The sequence below is a fragment of the Prionailurus viverrinus genome, chromosome D3 (genome assembly GCF_022837055.1).
Source record: "Prionailurus viverrinus isolate Anna chromosome D3, UM_Priviv_1.0, whole genome shotgun sequence".
Taxonomy (NCBI): domain Eukaryota; kingdom Metazoa; phylum Chordata; class Mammalia; order Carnivora; family Felidae; genus Prionailurus; species Prionailurus viverrinus.
In genome coordinates, this window is record NC_062572.1 from 16,323,012 (window position 1) to 16,336,305 (window position 13,294).

General features: G+C 43.5%; 1 protein-coding gene across 9 annotated transcripts in view; it reads right to left on the reverse strand.

The window, feature by feature from the left end:
- The window catches only part of CIT (citron rho-interacting serine/threonine kinase), a 186,884-nt gene that overhangs the window by 156,513 nt on the left and 17,077 nt on the right, over positions 1 to 13,294 (reverse strand). For 7 of the 9 annotated variants that reach the window (XM_047826634.1, XM_047826641.1, XM_047826640.1 and 4 more), the window contains 3 exons: positions 7,795 to 7,956; positions 6,651 to 6,900; positions 1,500 to 1,641 (listed from right to left, as the gene is read on the reverse strand). In XM_047826634.1, the coding sequence (XP_047682590.1) occupies positions 1,500 to 1,641; positions 6,651 to 6,746 (238 nt within the window). In that variant the 5' untranslated portion in view covers positions 6,747 to 6,900; positions 7,795 to 7,956. The other 2 variants (XM_047826635.1, XM_047826636.1) reach the window with 2 other exon arrangements.

A 13,294-nucleotide genomic window follows, 5' to 3' on the forward strand; every position in this document is an offset into this window, starting at 1 on the left:
CCTGCAATCTTAGCCCAAGTCACATGGAGTGGAAACATCCTCAACCCACAGATTCATGAGGGGTAATACAACGATTATGGTTTCAGACCACTATAGTTCAAGGTGCATGGTTACACAGCAAAGTCGCATAAGGGAGGGTTTCTCAAACTCAGGACTACTGAAATTTTGGGCCAGATAATTCTATGCTATTCTGTCATTGCAGGAAGGTCAGCATTATCTCTGGCTTCACCCACTAGATGCCAGGAGCACCCTTCCTTGCAAGTTGTGACAACCGAAAATGTCTCCCAAACATTGCCAAGTGTCCAGGGTGGGGGGGTAGGGGGTGCAAAACCACCAATGGCCAAAAAACACTGATGTAAAGTAATAAAATACAAAACTGGGACACCAGCAGCCCACTCGCCCACATTGAGGAAGACATGAACAGGGTGTGGCCAAGGCCGATTTATGACTTTCATAGGCTCTAGATACAACTGCCTTCATCAGCCTCTTCCTCCATTAAAAAAAAAAAAAAAAAAAAAAAAATCAGGGGGCGCCTGAGTGGTTCAGTTGGTTAAGCCTCCAACTTCGGCTCAGGTCATGATCTCACTGTTTATGGGTTCGAGCCCCGCATCAGGCTCTGTGCTGACAGCTTGGAGCCTGGAGCCTGCTTCGGATTGTGTCTCCCTCTCTCTCTCTGCCCCTCCCCCTGCTCACGCTCACTCACTATCTCTCTCTCTCTCAAAAATAAATAAACATTAAAAAAAGTCAAAAATTATATTTTATGATACCACTGACAAAAGGATAAATATAACCCAAAATCACTATAATTATTTTGTTCATAGTTTTCTTGTTTCAAACTAAATTTAAATTAAGTTAATGAAAATAAGTGCAATTTATTAAAATTAAATACTGTGCCTGCTATGCTGCAGGATTATCAGCCCTGAGTGGGTATAAGGATGGAGCCAGTGGGGTGCCTGGGTGGCTCCGTCGGTTAAGCGTCCGACTTCAGCTCGGGTCATGATCTCGCAGTTCGTGAGTTCGAGCCCCACGTCGGGCTCTGTGCTGACAGGTCGGAGCCTGGAGCCTGCTTCGGATTCTGTGTCTCCCTCTCTCTGACCCTCCCCCATCCATGCTCTGTCTCTGTCTCAAAAATAAATAAAAATTTAAAAAAAAAAAAAAAAAAAGGATGGAGTCAGAGGACTAACTCACGTACCTGGATCCAGCCATGCCTAAAGTTTGACCCATCCCTGGATGGGCTTCATGAGCTCAGTTTCATGAGCCATAAATTCACTTTTTTGGCCTAAGCTAGTGTGAGTTGAGTTTCTGTCACTTGCAACCAGGAGACCTGACTTATCTGTTCTCCCAAATGCAACAGGTGGAAACTGACCTTAAAACTGAGTCTGCCTTCCTCAGAGCAGAGTTCCTACTCACTACCACCAACCACTAACTCATTCTGCCTCGGGCATTTTTGCAGTTTTCTCTCCCAGAACACTTTTCCAGAAAAACCTCTCCAAACTTACATTTGCGGACAAAGTTGCTCACGTGCTTAATCTTCATCAGAGCAGGCTGACTGCATTCTTCAAAGAGAACGAAGAGGGCATCTAATATCCCTTCTCGGGAAAGAGGAGACATCTGCTGTTGAGTCAGAAAGGGTGGTTTCCCCTAAAAACAGCAAACAGCAGATGGAGACACTGTCAATAATGAAAAGCTTTGATCAATAACATCCACACAGAGTAAATTACAAGCCACCAACTCTAACTGCTCACGACACACGCTAACAGCACAATTCTGTGGCTTCATTCTTTAAAGCGATATCAATGGAGAGTCATTAAGTTATCACTTGTACAATTCCATTATTGTGGGCTTCTTTCACCAGTGCCTGGGAAGAAAACCTTCACGAGCGTGCCATTAGTAAGAAAAGGCCCCTCCTTCTTAACAGTCTGAGGCTCACGGGAACATTTACTCCGGACCCTGCTGGTTCTGACGTGTTTCCATGTCTCTACAATAGGACACAATGATTGCTACATCTTTCAAGTGCGCCCAGAGGTTTGCTAATATAACTGCAGCTTCTTTAATTTACTTGAACAATCTAAAGTAGTGTGAACGAAGTGCCCACCCTGAAGCTGAATTTATTCATGACCTAGACCAACAGTTTCAAACTGGCAGACTGTATCTAGCCCACAGACATGTTTTGTTTGGCCTGCGGCATTATTTATATATTTTTTTAAGTTTATTTCATTTTTGAGAGAGACAGAGTGTGAGCAGGGGAGGGGCAGAAAGAGAGGGAGACACAGAATCCAAAGCAGGCTCCAGGCTCTGACCTGTCAGCACAGAGTCAGACTCAGAGCTCGAACTCACGAACCGCAAGATCATGACCTGAGCCAAGTCATGATCAGACGCTTAACCAACTGAGCCACCCAGGGACCCCAGGCCTGCAGCACTTAAATTTGAATTTTCTGCCAATATTGAAAAATCAGGAAATTCCATTCAAAAGAAAGGGTGGGATTTGAGGGTTCTCCTAAAATACTGGAGGACCAGGCAACATCATCCCACATTCCCGTCTGGTGATGCTGAGCTGTGGTTGAGTGATGCTGCCCCTCTGTAGTGAATGTGTTCAGCAGTTCACTGCAGACCTCACTGCCAGTCTTCCATCTGGCCCATGTGACTCACTTATACTCACTTCCTGGCCCCTAGGGACATGAGTTTGCAACCTCTGGTCTAGAGCAAAGATTTCCATGGGCCAAGCTATGGATTGTGTGGGGTCTCTCTGCCAAGATGGCCACCAACAGGCCCTCTAACTCTGTAGGTGCTGCCGCCACTCCCATCAAGAGCCAGAGTCTATTTCTCCTCCCCTTGAATCTGTACTTTTTCTGTGACTTGCTTTAAGCAACAGAAGGTGACACAAGTGACACTGTGCCAGTTCTGGGCAGAGTTCTAAAGGAGCCTAGCACCGTCTGCTTTTCTCTTTGGGGAAGCCAGTCGCCATGTAAAAAAGCTTAGACCAGACGACGGGGGTCAGCAAACTATGGCCCATAGGCCAATCTGGCCCACTGCCTGTTTTTATAAATAAAGTTTTATTGGAACACAGCCACACCCATTCATTTACATACTGTGGCTGCTTTTGTGCTACAGTGGCAGAGTTGAATAGTTGGAGCCACTCCCAAAGCCTAAAATATTTATTATTTACAGAAGAAAGTTACCAGCCCTGGGTTAGACTACTGAATAATGAAGGACTTCATAGAGAAGTCAGCTAGAGGAAAAGTCAGATGCCCCAGTCAGCAGTCAGCACCCAGATGTTCCAGTCCCAGCCAAGCTCCCAACATAATATGGCCCCTTGAGTGACCCCAGCTGACATCACAGGGTAGAACAGAACTGCCTAGTTGAATCCAAATAACCCACAGAATCAGAATAAAAATAAATCATTGCTGCTTTAAACTTTGTGAATGGTTTCTTACACAGCACTGGATAATAGAAACAGACTGGTTACATTGAATCACCCGAAGAACTTAGCCAAAAAACAACAAAAAAATTCTCTGGTGCTATCCCCTACCTACTGAGTGAGAATTTTCCAGGTTGTGGCTTAGAATCTGTTTTTTTGTTTTTTTATGTTTACTTATTTTTGAGAGAGGGAGAGACCAAGAACAAGCAGGGGAGGGGCAGAGAGAGAGGGGGACACAGAATCCGAAGCTGGTTCCAGGCTCTGAGCTGTCAGCACAGAGCTCAAAGCGGGACTCGAACTCACAAACTGTGAGATCATGCCCTGAGCCGAAGTCGGACGCTTAACCCACTGAACCACTCAGGCGCCCCTAAAATCTGTTTTATTAGCAAGCTCATCAAGAAATTCAAACCTCAGCCAGGTATGTGAAGCACTGGGTCACAAGCCACCATACCTGTCACTTTATAGTTCTGCCACAAACTCCAAAAATTAATAAGCCTTTGTTCCTTTGTTCTTTAGTAGTTTGGACTACTACTGAGCCACCCAGTCACCCCTGTTGGTATTTCTTAAAATGTCCCTTATTTATAAAAAAAAAAAAAAAAAAAAAAAAAGTCCCTTATTTTTGAAATGAAAGGACTGGAGATAATAGGCCTTTCTCTGTACATCCTTTACTTGGCAAAATAAAAAGCTGGCAAACCTAGATTAGCCCAGCAAATTTGTGAAACTTTGCTGGCTCAAAAACCTAAAAATCTGCCGCCTGCCAACAGAGAAGTCGTTGGAAAGTTAAGCAGAATGTTAGTAGAAGCTAAGACCCAATCTAGAGTACTTCCCTGGATGGAAAACAAAATCACTATGGGAAAGAACAGTATCCAGTGCCTGTTTAGACAATTGTCAGGTGTATGCTACAGTTGCAAATAATAGCAGTCGTGGGGGCAGGGAGGAACTCATCATTAAAAAAAGATGAACTGGGGATCTACCCACAATCCTTGCTTCTATAATGACACTTAAATATAATATACATTTAATAAACTCTGACACACACTGGCAATGTCGCCAGTGGTTACATGTCCGATCTCTGGAGCTTGGCGCTGCCATTTACAAGCTGCATGATCCTGGACGAGTCCTTGCCTCTCTTGCTGCCTGTCTCCTCCTATTTAAAATGTAAGTCAAAACAGTCCTTACATCTGTTCTGATGCGAGATAATCAGGAGCACGCTGGCCCTGTACCCAGCTCTCTGGAAGCCACACTTGTTACATAATGAGCACACTATAAGCCCTTAGTAAATTTTGTAAGAAGTTGGAAAAGTTTTGGAGTAAAATGTAGAGGGGCTAAAATGTGGCAGTACTCCAGTCAGCTAGGGTCAGAGGCAGACTATTCATTTGTGAAAAATATTTCATGGCTTAAAATGGCAACAGGGAAGATGGCATAGAACAACCTAAGCCTTCAGTCTGTCTCCACTGATCTGTTTGAACATTCCCCAATACCAGTATTTTGGGGGGAAAATGTCATCAAAAAAGTATTAGTATTTATCATCATACAGGTATTCATGCATAAATACCCTCCTAAATATAATTACTGTTAAGTAAACATAAAACTTAAAATATAATTTAAATAAATGTAAATTAAAATAAAATTTAAAAATAGAGTTACTGTTAAGTAAACATTACTGGGGCACCTGGCTGGCTCAGTCAGTAGAGCATGCAACTCCTGATCTCAGAGTTCTGAGCTCAAGTCCCACATGGGGTGTAAAGATTAAAATCTTTTTTTTTTAATGTATCATTACTAGAGCACCTGGGTGGCTCAGTCACCTGGGTGGCTCAGTTCATGATCAGCTCAGGTCATGAGTTCAGCTCAGGTCATGATCTCAAGGTTCATGAGTTCGAGCCTCACATCGAGCTTCGTGCTGATAGCTTGGAACCTGAAGCCTGCTTTGGGTTCTGTGTCTCCCTCTCTCTCTCTGACCCTCCCCTGCTTGTGCTCTCTCTCTCAAAATTAAATAAAAACATTAAAATTTTTTTTTTAATTTATCATTACCATAACTACTATCATTTCTACACTTAACATTAATAATAGTTACCATTTATAACTATTGGCTTATCAAGAGCTAAGTGCTTTACATAAATTATCATTTAATCCTCATGACAACCCTCTGAATTTGGTGCTCTAACCTCTATTTTCAAGAGTGGCAAATGCAGGCACCTTAGTAATTCAGTTGGTTGAACGTCTGACTCTTGGTTTTCAGCTCAGGTCACGATCTCATCGTTTGTGAGTTTGAGCCCCCACATCTGGCTCCACACTGACAGTGCAGAGCCTGCTTGGGAGTCTCTCTCTCCCTTTCTCTTTGCCTGTCACCCATTCATGCACTCTCTCTCTCTCTCAAAATAAATAAAATAAATCTTAAAAAAAAAAAAAAAAGAGTGGCAAATGGGTTCAGAGAAGGCAAATAAGTCACTCAAGGTAACACAGCTAACTAATGTGGGGCCAGGATTCAAACCTAAATCTTCACTACTATCCATATTGTCCCCCTGACTGGTGAATATATAAGTCAAACAAGGATTTCTACACCAACAATGTTTCATCTACATCAAAAACAAAAGAATTAGAAATCCACTTGGAAATTATTTCCTGATAGTAAGCTTTAATACTTCTGGGGTGATAGAAATATTTTATATCTTTTTTTCTTTCGTTCTTTCTTTTTTTTTTTTTTTTTTAAAGTAGGCTTCATACCCAGCACAGAGCCCAGCATGGGGCTTGAAGTCAGGCCCTGAGTTCAAGAGTCAAATGCCCAACCAACTGAGCCACCCATGCAACCCAGAAATGCTCTATATCTTGAGTGGACTATGGTTTTCACAGGTGTGGGTATTTATCAAGCTTTGTTTTGTTTGTTTTAAATAAACATCTCTTGAATGAAAATAGGATTACACCTATAGCAATTATGGTCAAATATTTTCTTGATAAATTTTGTTTTTCTTTCTTTAATAAAAGGACAACACTTAGTATAGATGTGTAAAGTGTGAGAAATGATTTTTTAAAAAGAGAGAGAGATCTCCTTTCAAGGACAAGTTCAGCTATCTGCTCCTCTGTCTGTACAATGGCTCCTTTTTCCAAAACTATCAGCAATATAAAACATCCAATGAGATTTCTCCTAGAAGATTAGCCCCAGTCCTATAAGGATAAGAGCAACAAGGAGGGACCAAGGGAACACACGCAGGTGAAGGAGTTGGCAGCCTGTTACCTGGAAGAAATGATTCAACCTGGAGGCCCGGCTAGCAATGGGTTCAGCAGCACCAGCGTCCAGCAGATTCCTTGCTCCATATTTGAACTTCAACATCTCTCCAAAGGTGAAGAGATATAGGAGCAGAGCAAGTGTGTGCTACCAATTTGAGGAGGAAGAGCCTGAAAAATCCTGATCTTCTTCAAGATGTTGGGCACAGGGAGGTAAAAACAGTCACCACACAGGTCTTAGGAAGTTCAGTCTGGCAAATCTGACATTAAAGAGCAGATTTTTAGTCATTGTAACAGGAGGTAATACACTTATCTGACATAATCTCTTACTTATAAATAAATTTATTATCTACTCCACCTAGGGCTTACACAGAGCCAGGACACATAGCAAGTTCTAATAAATACTTACAGAATCAATGACTTAAATAAGTAAATGACATAGTATGTTGGAAAGTAATGTGCTACAGGGGTTAAAAAAGGAGAGAGGGAGAGAGCAAGGTAAGGGCAATTGGTGTGTGTGAGCAATTTTTAACAGTGTAGTCAGAGTAGACTTCACTGAGAAGGTAACATCTGAAGCAAAACCTGAAGTGGGTAAGCAGTTAAGTCTTGCTGATGGGCGGGAGAGGGAAGAAAAGTGTGCCGGGCAAAGGGGAACAGCCAGAACTAAGACTCTGAGGCAGGACCTGGCCTTCGCTAACAACAGCAGGGAGACGAGAGTGACTGGAGTGGCTGGAGCAGAGGGAAAGGCACTGGAAGTAGGAGGTGACGGATGGTACCAAAAGTGAAGACACAAAATTGTCACGATCACACGGATAATAAGGAGCTGCCGCGCTCCACTAGCCGGAATAACGCAGTTAATGCGGACAGGTAAATGAGGCAGGGCGGATCACACACGGGACCCCACCCTGTTTAAGAAGGATCTCACAATTCCTCCCGCCCCACGGCACCACCTGCAGACCTTTCAGCTCCCTCGGAGGGGGACCCGCGCACCTCCAGCCTGGGAAGACCCTCAGGCCCCCGGCAGCCTTGGAGGCGGCAACACCGCCCTCCCCGCAGCGGGGGAAAAAGCCGGGACTGGTGTGGGTGGAGGCGGCCTATCCCCGGGTTTGCAGAGTGGGGTGGGGGAGATATGGGCGTGCGGGGTTCACACTCACGCTCCGCCGACCCAGCCAGTGCGCATTCCGTTCCGCCCGAGGTCTCCCGCCTCTGCATTTGAACCCCGAACAGCGTGGGCGGGGGTTCAGCCGTGTCCGGACCAATCAGAGTGCCCGCTTCTAGGAGGAACAGCTGCGTGTCAACAAAGTTCCGCCTAAGTCCTAAAAGGGATAGAGGAAGTGGAAGGGAGAACCAATCAGATTGTTACTTCCTTTGACTCGTGACCAATGGAAAACGCACAAGGGCAAACGCGGCCGGGCAGGTCCTGGAAGTTTGAAATGGACGGTTAAGCAGGGTGCTGCATTTATGGAATCGTTTGTTTGTGTCTAGGATCCCTGAGGAGGTCGCCAGGGCGCTGTCCTCTGTCTCCTTGCGAGGAGGAAGACAGCCAGGCCGCCTTGGTTTTCTTGTTCCTTAAATCTGGCCAAAGTAGGGGGCACCTGGGTGGCTCAGTCGGCTAAGCCTCGGACTTCGGCTCAGGTCGTGATCTCACGGCTCCTGAGTTCGAGCCCCGCCTTGGGCTCTGGGCTGACAGCCTGGATCCTGCTTCAGAATCTGTGCCTCCCTGTCTGCTCTTCCCTCGCTTGTTCTGTCTCTCAAAAAATAAACAATTTTTTAAAAATTGGCTGAAGTAAGAAGTGTTTGCTACTTGAGGAAATCAATTTGTTCTGTGCTACAGCTAAGGCAGCTTGAACTTCAACGTGCCTCGGTTCCTGCCACTTTGGGCTGATTGTCCGGCAACAAATAGGTAAACACATTGAAATTGTCAGAAAGGACATTTTAAAATCACTTAAACGCAGGAGATTTCAACAGGCACTTCACTAAAGAGGAAATCCATATGGCCAACAAGCGTATAAAAAGGTGCTCAATCTCATACATAATCATGAAACAGTGAGATATAATAACACGCACTCCTCCCCCCAAAAAGGGGAGGAAGTTCTAGCAGTGTTTTTCAAAGATGTGGAGCTTCAGTCATTTATACATAGCTGACTATGAATTAGTACAGTGTCTTTGAAAAAGTCTGGTTCTATTTGCTGTTGAAGTTGAAGACAAGCATATCCTACGGCTCATATGCCCAAGAATGGACAAATAATATTGTATCACATAATGCCAAAAACAAAAATAAAAACAAAAACTAGAAGCAATGTAAATGTCCCATTAGCAATACAAAGTATACCGGAGTGTTTTCATACTATAATGAAAAGGAATAAATACAGCTAAACACAATGACATGAGTTTTGACATGATGCTGAATGAAGGAAATGACAACAGAACAAAGGATGATTTCATTAATACAAATTTCAAAAGCAGACCGTTTCCAAAACTGCAAGGGAGAGATGTGCGCACAGTGGTAAGACCATAAGAAAGCAAAAGCCAGGATAGTGGCCCCCTGGGGTGAAAATGGAGGCAGGTCAAGGTGTCAGGGTGCTATGATCTATTTCTTAACCTGGATGGTAATAATGTGGATGTTTGTTTTATAATTACTAAATTGGGTGTGCATGTACATGTACGCACGTTCTATTTATGTATATAAAGGAGGAGATGGTCTTTGCTGTGCTCTTCCAATTCCTACACTAGATAGAACTGAAGATGTCTTTTCACATGCACGTGTGTGTGTCCATCAGTACAAAACCGAAGCTACAGGCTTCCTTAATACACTTTTTTTCCCCCACCTGTAACTTGTTCTTCCTCCCTAGGACGATAATGATATTTATCAAACCCCCTCCCTTACTAGGCACTTGATCTCATTTGATCCTTACCACAACCCTAAGAGGAAGGAACTATAATCCACATTTTACAGATGGAAAAACTGAAACTGAAAGAAATGCATTAGCTAATCTTGGGTCATTCAACTTTAGATGGTGGAGCAGGATTTGGAACTCCTGGACTATCTGACCCCAAATACTTTCGTCGGCACAAAACCTGCTTGTCAGAAGACATTAGAAATTCTCCTAGCCTCCGCTTTTGTCATGTTGCAAGGGCTGACCCAGTATAGAAAAATGGAAAACAAAAATAAGAAACGCTTCTAATGACACGTTGGGGATGGCAAGGGGAGGGGAGGTGCAAAATGGGTTGTAAGGAGCTGTTGACTTGATAAAAAGAATCACAGAAAGGTCTGAATGTGGATCTAGTCAATGCTTCTGATTTTTCTAGTCCAGCCAAACCTGTTAGTTTCCTGGTATCAGAAATAGAAGCCTTTACCAGAATCTTGGGACTTGTTCATCCTAAATTAGAATACAGTGTTAGCAGCGCTGTTGTGCACTGCCCTGAATCCTGCCTAGATATCCTAATTTCCTGTTAGAACAATTACTGGCCTTTGCAAACCCTTTGTGAAACAAGACAGGAAGTAAACAACAAATAAAATGAGTACAGAAACATACAGCAAAAAAACACATTAGCTTCATCAATTTTCTTTCAAGAGTAGTAGCTGCACAGAAAGTGTATGGGGAGTATAACGAATAAGAACGGACCGAGAGTGGATGTGCATGTACTAAAAGGATAAGGGGCACCTGGGTGGCTCATCGGTTGGGCATCCGACTCATGAGGTCAACTCAGGTCATGGTCTCACAGTTTGTGGGATCAAGCCCCCTGTCAGGCTCTGCTCTGACAGCATGGAGCCTGCTTTGAATTCTCTCTCTCTCTCTCTCTCTCTGCCTCTCCCCCACTTTCTCTCTTTCTCTCTCTCTCTCTTTCAAAATAAACTCTTTTTTAATTTTTAAAAAAAGGATAAGACATTGCCAAATAGAACTGTCATTAAAACTAGACAGAGACCTGAGACCATACGTTTGTTCTTGCACAAAATGAAACAATGACCATTCCGTTGCTGAATATGAATCCAACACGACTATTGTGATGAGGATTTTGGAAGAACATAATCACAACTGAGTCACAATGAAGGACCTTATGACATTCCATCATTCATTTATCTGAAAAATATTCATGTTGCCAAGCACTGAGGGTACCGCCATGAAAAAGACATCCTTCTTGTCTGATTTTCAAAGGCTGAGCAGAGTGGGGAAATGGGGCTGTGAGCAAACAATTGTGAAACACTCAGGATAAGTCCCTACAGCAGTGGAAACTACAGAGCACTGTGGCAACCCAGACGGGGGAGGGTAGGTGGTATTGTGACAGCAAATGTCCAACACTTGAAAATCGAAGAAATGTGATCGCCCTCAGAGAATCCAACTGGGAGATATAATAACACAACCACAGAAACTCCAAGGCACCTTAAAGGAAAGACTGCAAGACTTAAACCAGACTTTAGCGGAACCTTAAGAATTATACATAACCATCCCCCAAAGAACAGAAAAAGTATCTGAGGAACTAACCCCATTTCAGATATAAAGAGATAAAACTATTCTGGTCCTTTTGGCAAGGAAGAGTTCCTCAAGCTATTTTAGCTGCAGGTAACTTCTAAATCATGAAAATAACTACCATTAACCGAGTGCTTTCTATTTTTTTTTTAATTTTTTTTTCAACGTTTATTTATTTTTGGGGCAGAGAGAGACAGAGCATGAACGGGGGAGGAGCAGAGAGAGAGGGAGACACAGAATCGGAAACAGGCTCCAGGCTCTGAGCCATCAGCCCAGAGCCCGACGCGGGGCTCGAACTCCCAGACCGCGAGATCGTGACCTGGCTGAGGTCGGACGCTTAACCGACTGCGCCACCCAGGCGCCCCAACCGAGTGCTTTCTATCAGCAAGCCACAGCCAACGTATTACCTGTTTCCCAGAGATGTGTCCCCCCCCCCCCCCACTGGTATGAGGGACAGTTTCAACTCACATACAAATGTCACTTATTTTTTAAATTATACACTTTACTAGATTAGGAACAATTACAACCAGTTCATCAAACCAGGTAGTGCAGGATGTTTAGCAGAATCTTGGCCTCCACCCACTAGATGCCCCACTCACTAGCATGCACTCTCAGGGGTGACAACCAAAAACATCTCCAGACCTTGATAAGGTCCCCTGGTGGGGGGAGTGATTGCCCTGGATTGAGAACCACCTGTTATAACTGGATGATGTGAAATTCTCCAATGAATAAATATACTGTACTTTATTTACACCAACAGAACTCACAAATCAAAATGTTTTCTAGATTTTAAATATTATGAAAATGTTAACCAATTGTTAGAAATTTCATTCTGACACCATTACTTTCCAAATGTTTTCTCTGAACTTGAATGATTTTTTTAATGTTTATTTATGAGAGAGAGTGAGACAGAGCGTGAGGTGGGGAGGGGCAGAGAGAGAGGGAGACACACAGAATCCAAAGCAGGCTCTCAGGCTCTGAGCTGTCAACACAGAGCCCAACGCGGGCCAGAACTCATGAACCGCGAGGTCATGACCTGAGCTGAAGGTGGACGCTTAACCAAGCCACCCTGGCACCCCTGAATGATTTTTTCTTTAACACAAACTAGGCTCCTTGCCCAACATGGGGCTTGAACTCACAACCTTGAGATTAAGAGCCACACACTCTACTGACTGAGCCAGTCAGGTGCCCATGGATGATTTTCCATCTATATTTTCCTTCTCTGACCTAAGACAAATCTTCTAACAAGGAAAGGTAAATTTTCAAAGTTCAATTAAATGGCAATTAGACTTCCTGCCATTTGATTCTAGACAATTTCTCTATGACGCTTGGGCATGACAGTTAATTGTGTTTCTTCAAAAATGTTATAAACTGTTAAACATACCTCTAATCCCTTAGCACACTGATTTCAGGAGTATCTTATAATTTCCAGTCCATTTATACTGTAAGAAATTCAGGCACCTGACTCACAACTATTCCCTAAGAACAACTAGGAAATAAAATGTCACCAAATTGCTCTGGAATTCAAGAGAATGGAAAGAAAAGCCACAGATCGGGGAGATAATATTTGCAAAAGACACATCTGACAAAGATCCAAAATATACAAAAAAACCCCACTTAAAACACAACAATAAGAGAACAAAACCAATGTAAAAATGGGCCAAAGACCTTAAAGGACACCCCCACTAAAAAAGATATATACAAATGTGGGGGTGCCTGGGGGGCTCAGCTGGTGAAGCATCAGACTTCGGCTCAGGTCATGATCTCACAGTTCGTGGGTTCAAGCCCTGCATCAGGCTCTGTGCTGACAGCTCGGAGCCTGGAGTCTGCTTTGGATTCTGTGTCTCTCTCTCTCTCTCTGCCTGTCCCCTGGTCACTCTCTTTCTCTCTCTCTCTCTCTCTCTCTCTCACAAATAAATAAAACATTTAAAAAAGATGCACAGATGGCAAAAAAGCAAATGAAAAGATGCTCCACATCCTATGTCACCAGGGAAGTGCAAATTAAAACAACAGAAGCTATCACTGCACACCTGTTAGAATGACCAACATTCAGATCACAGACAACACCAAATGCTGGTGAGGATGTGGACAACAGCAACTCTTCTTTATTCCTGGTGAAAATGCAAATGGGAGATGGTTTGGCAGTCGCTTACAAAACTGAACACCCCTACCATACGATCCATCA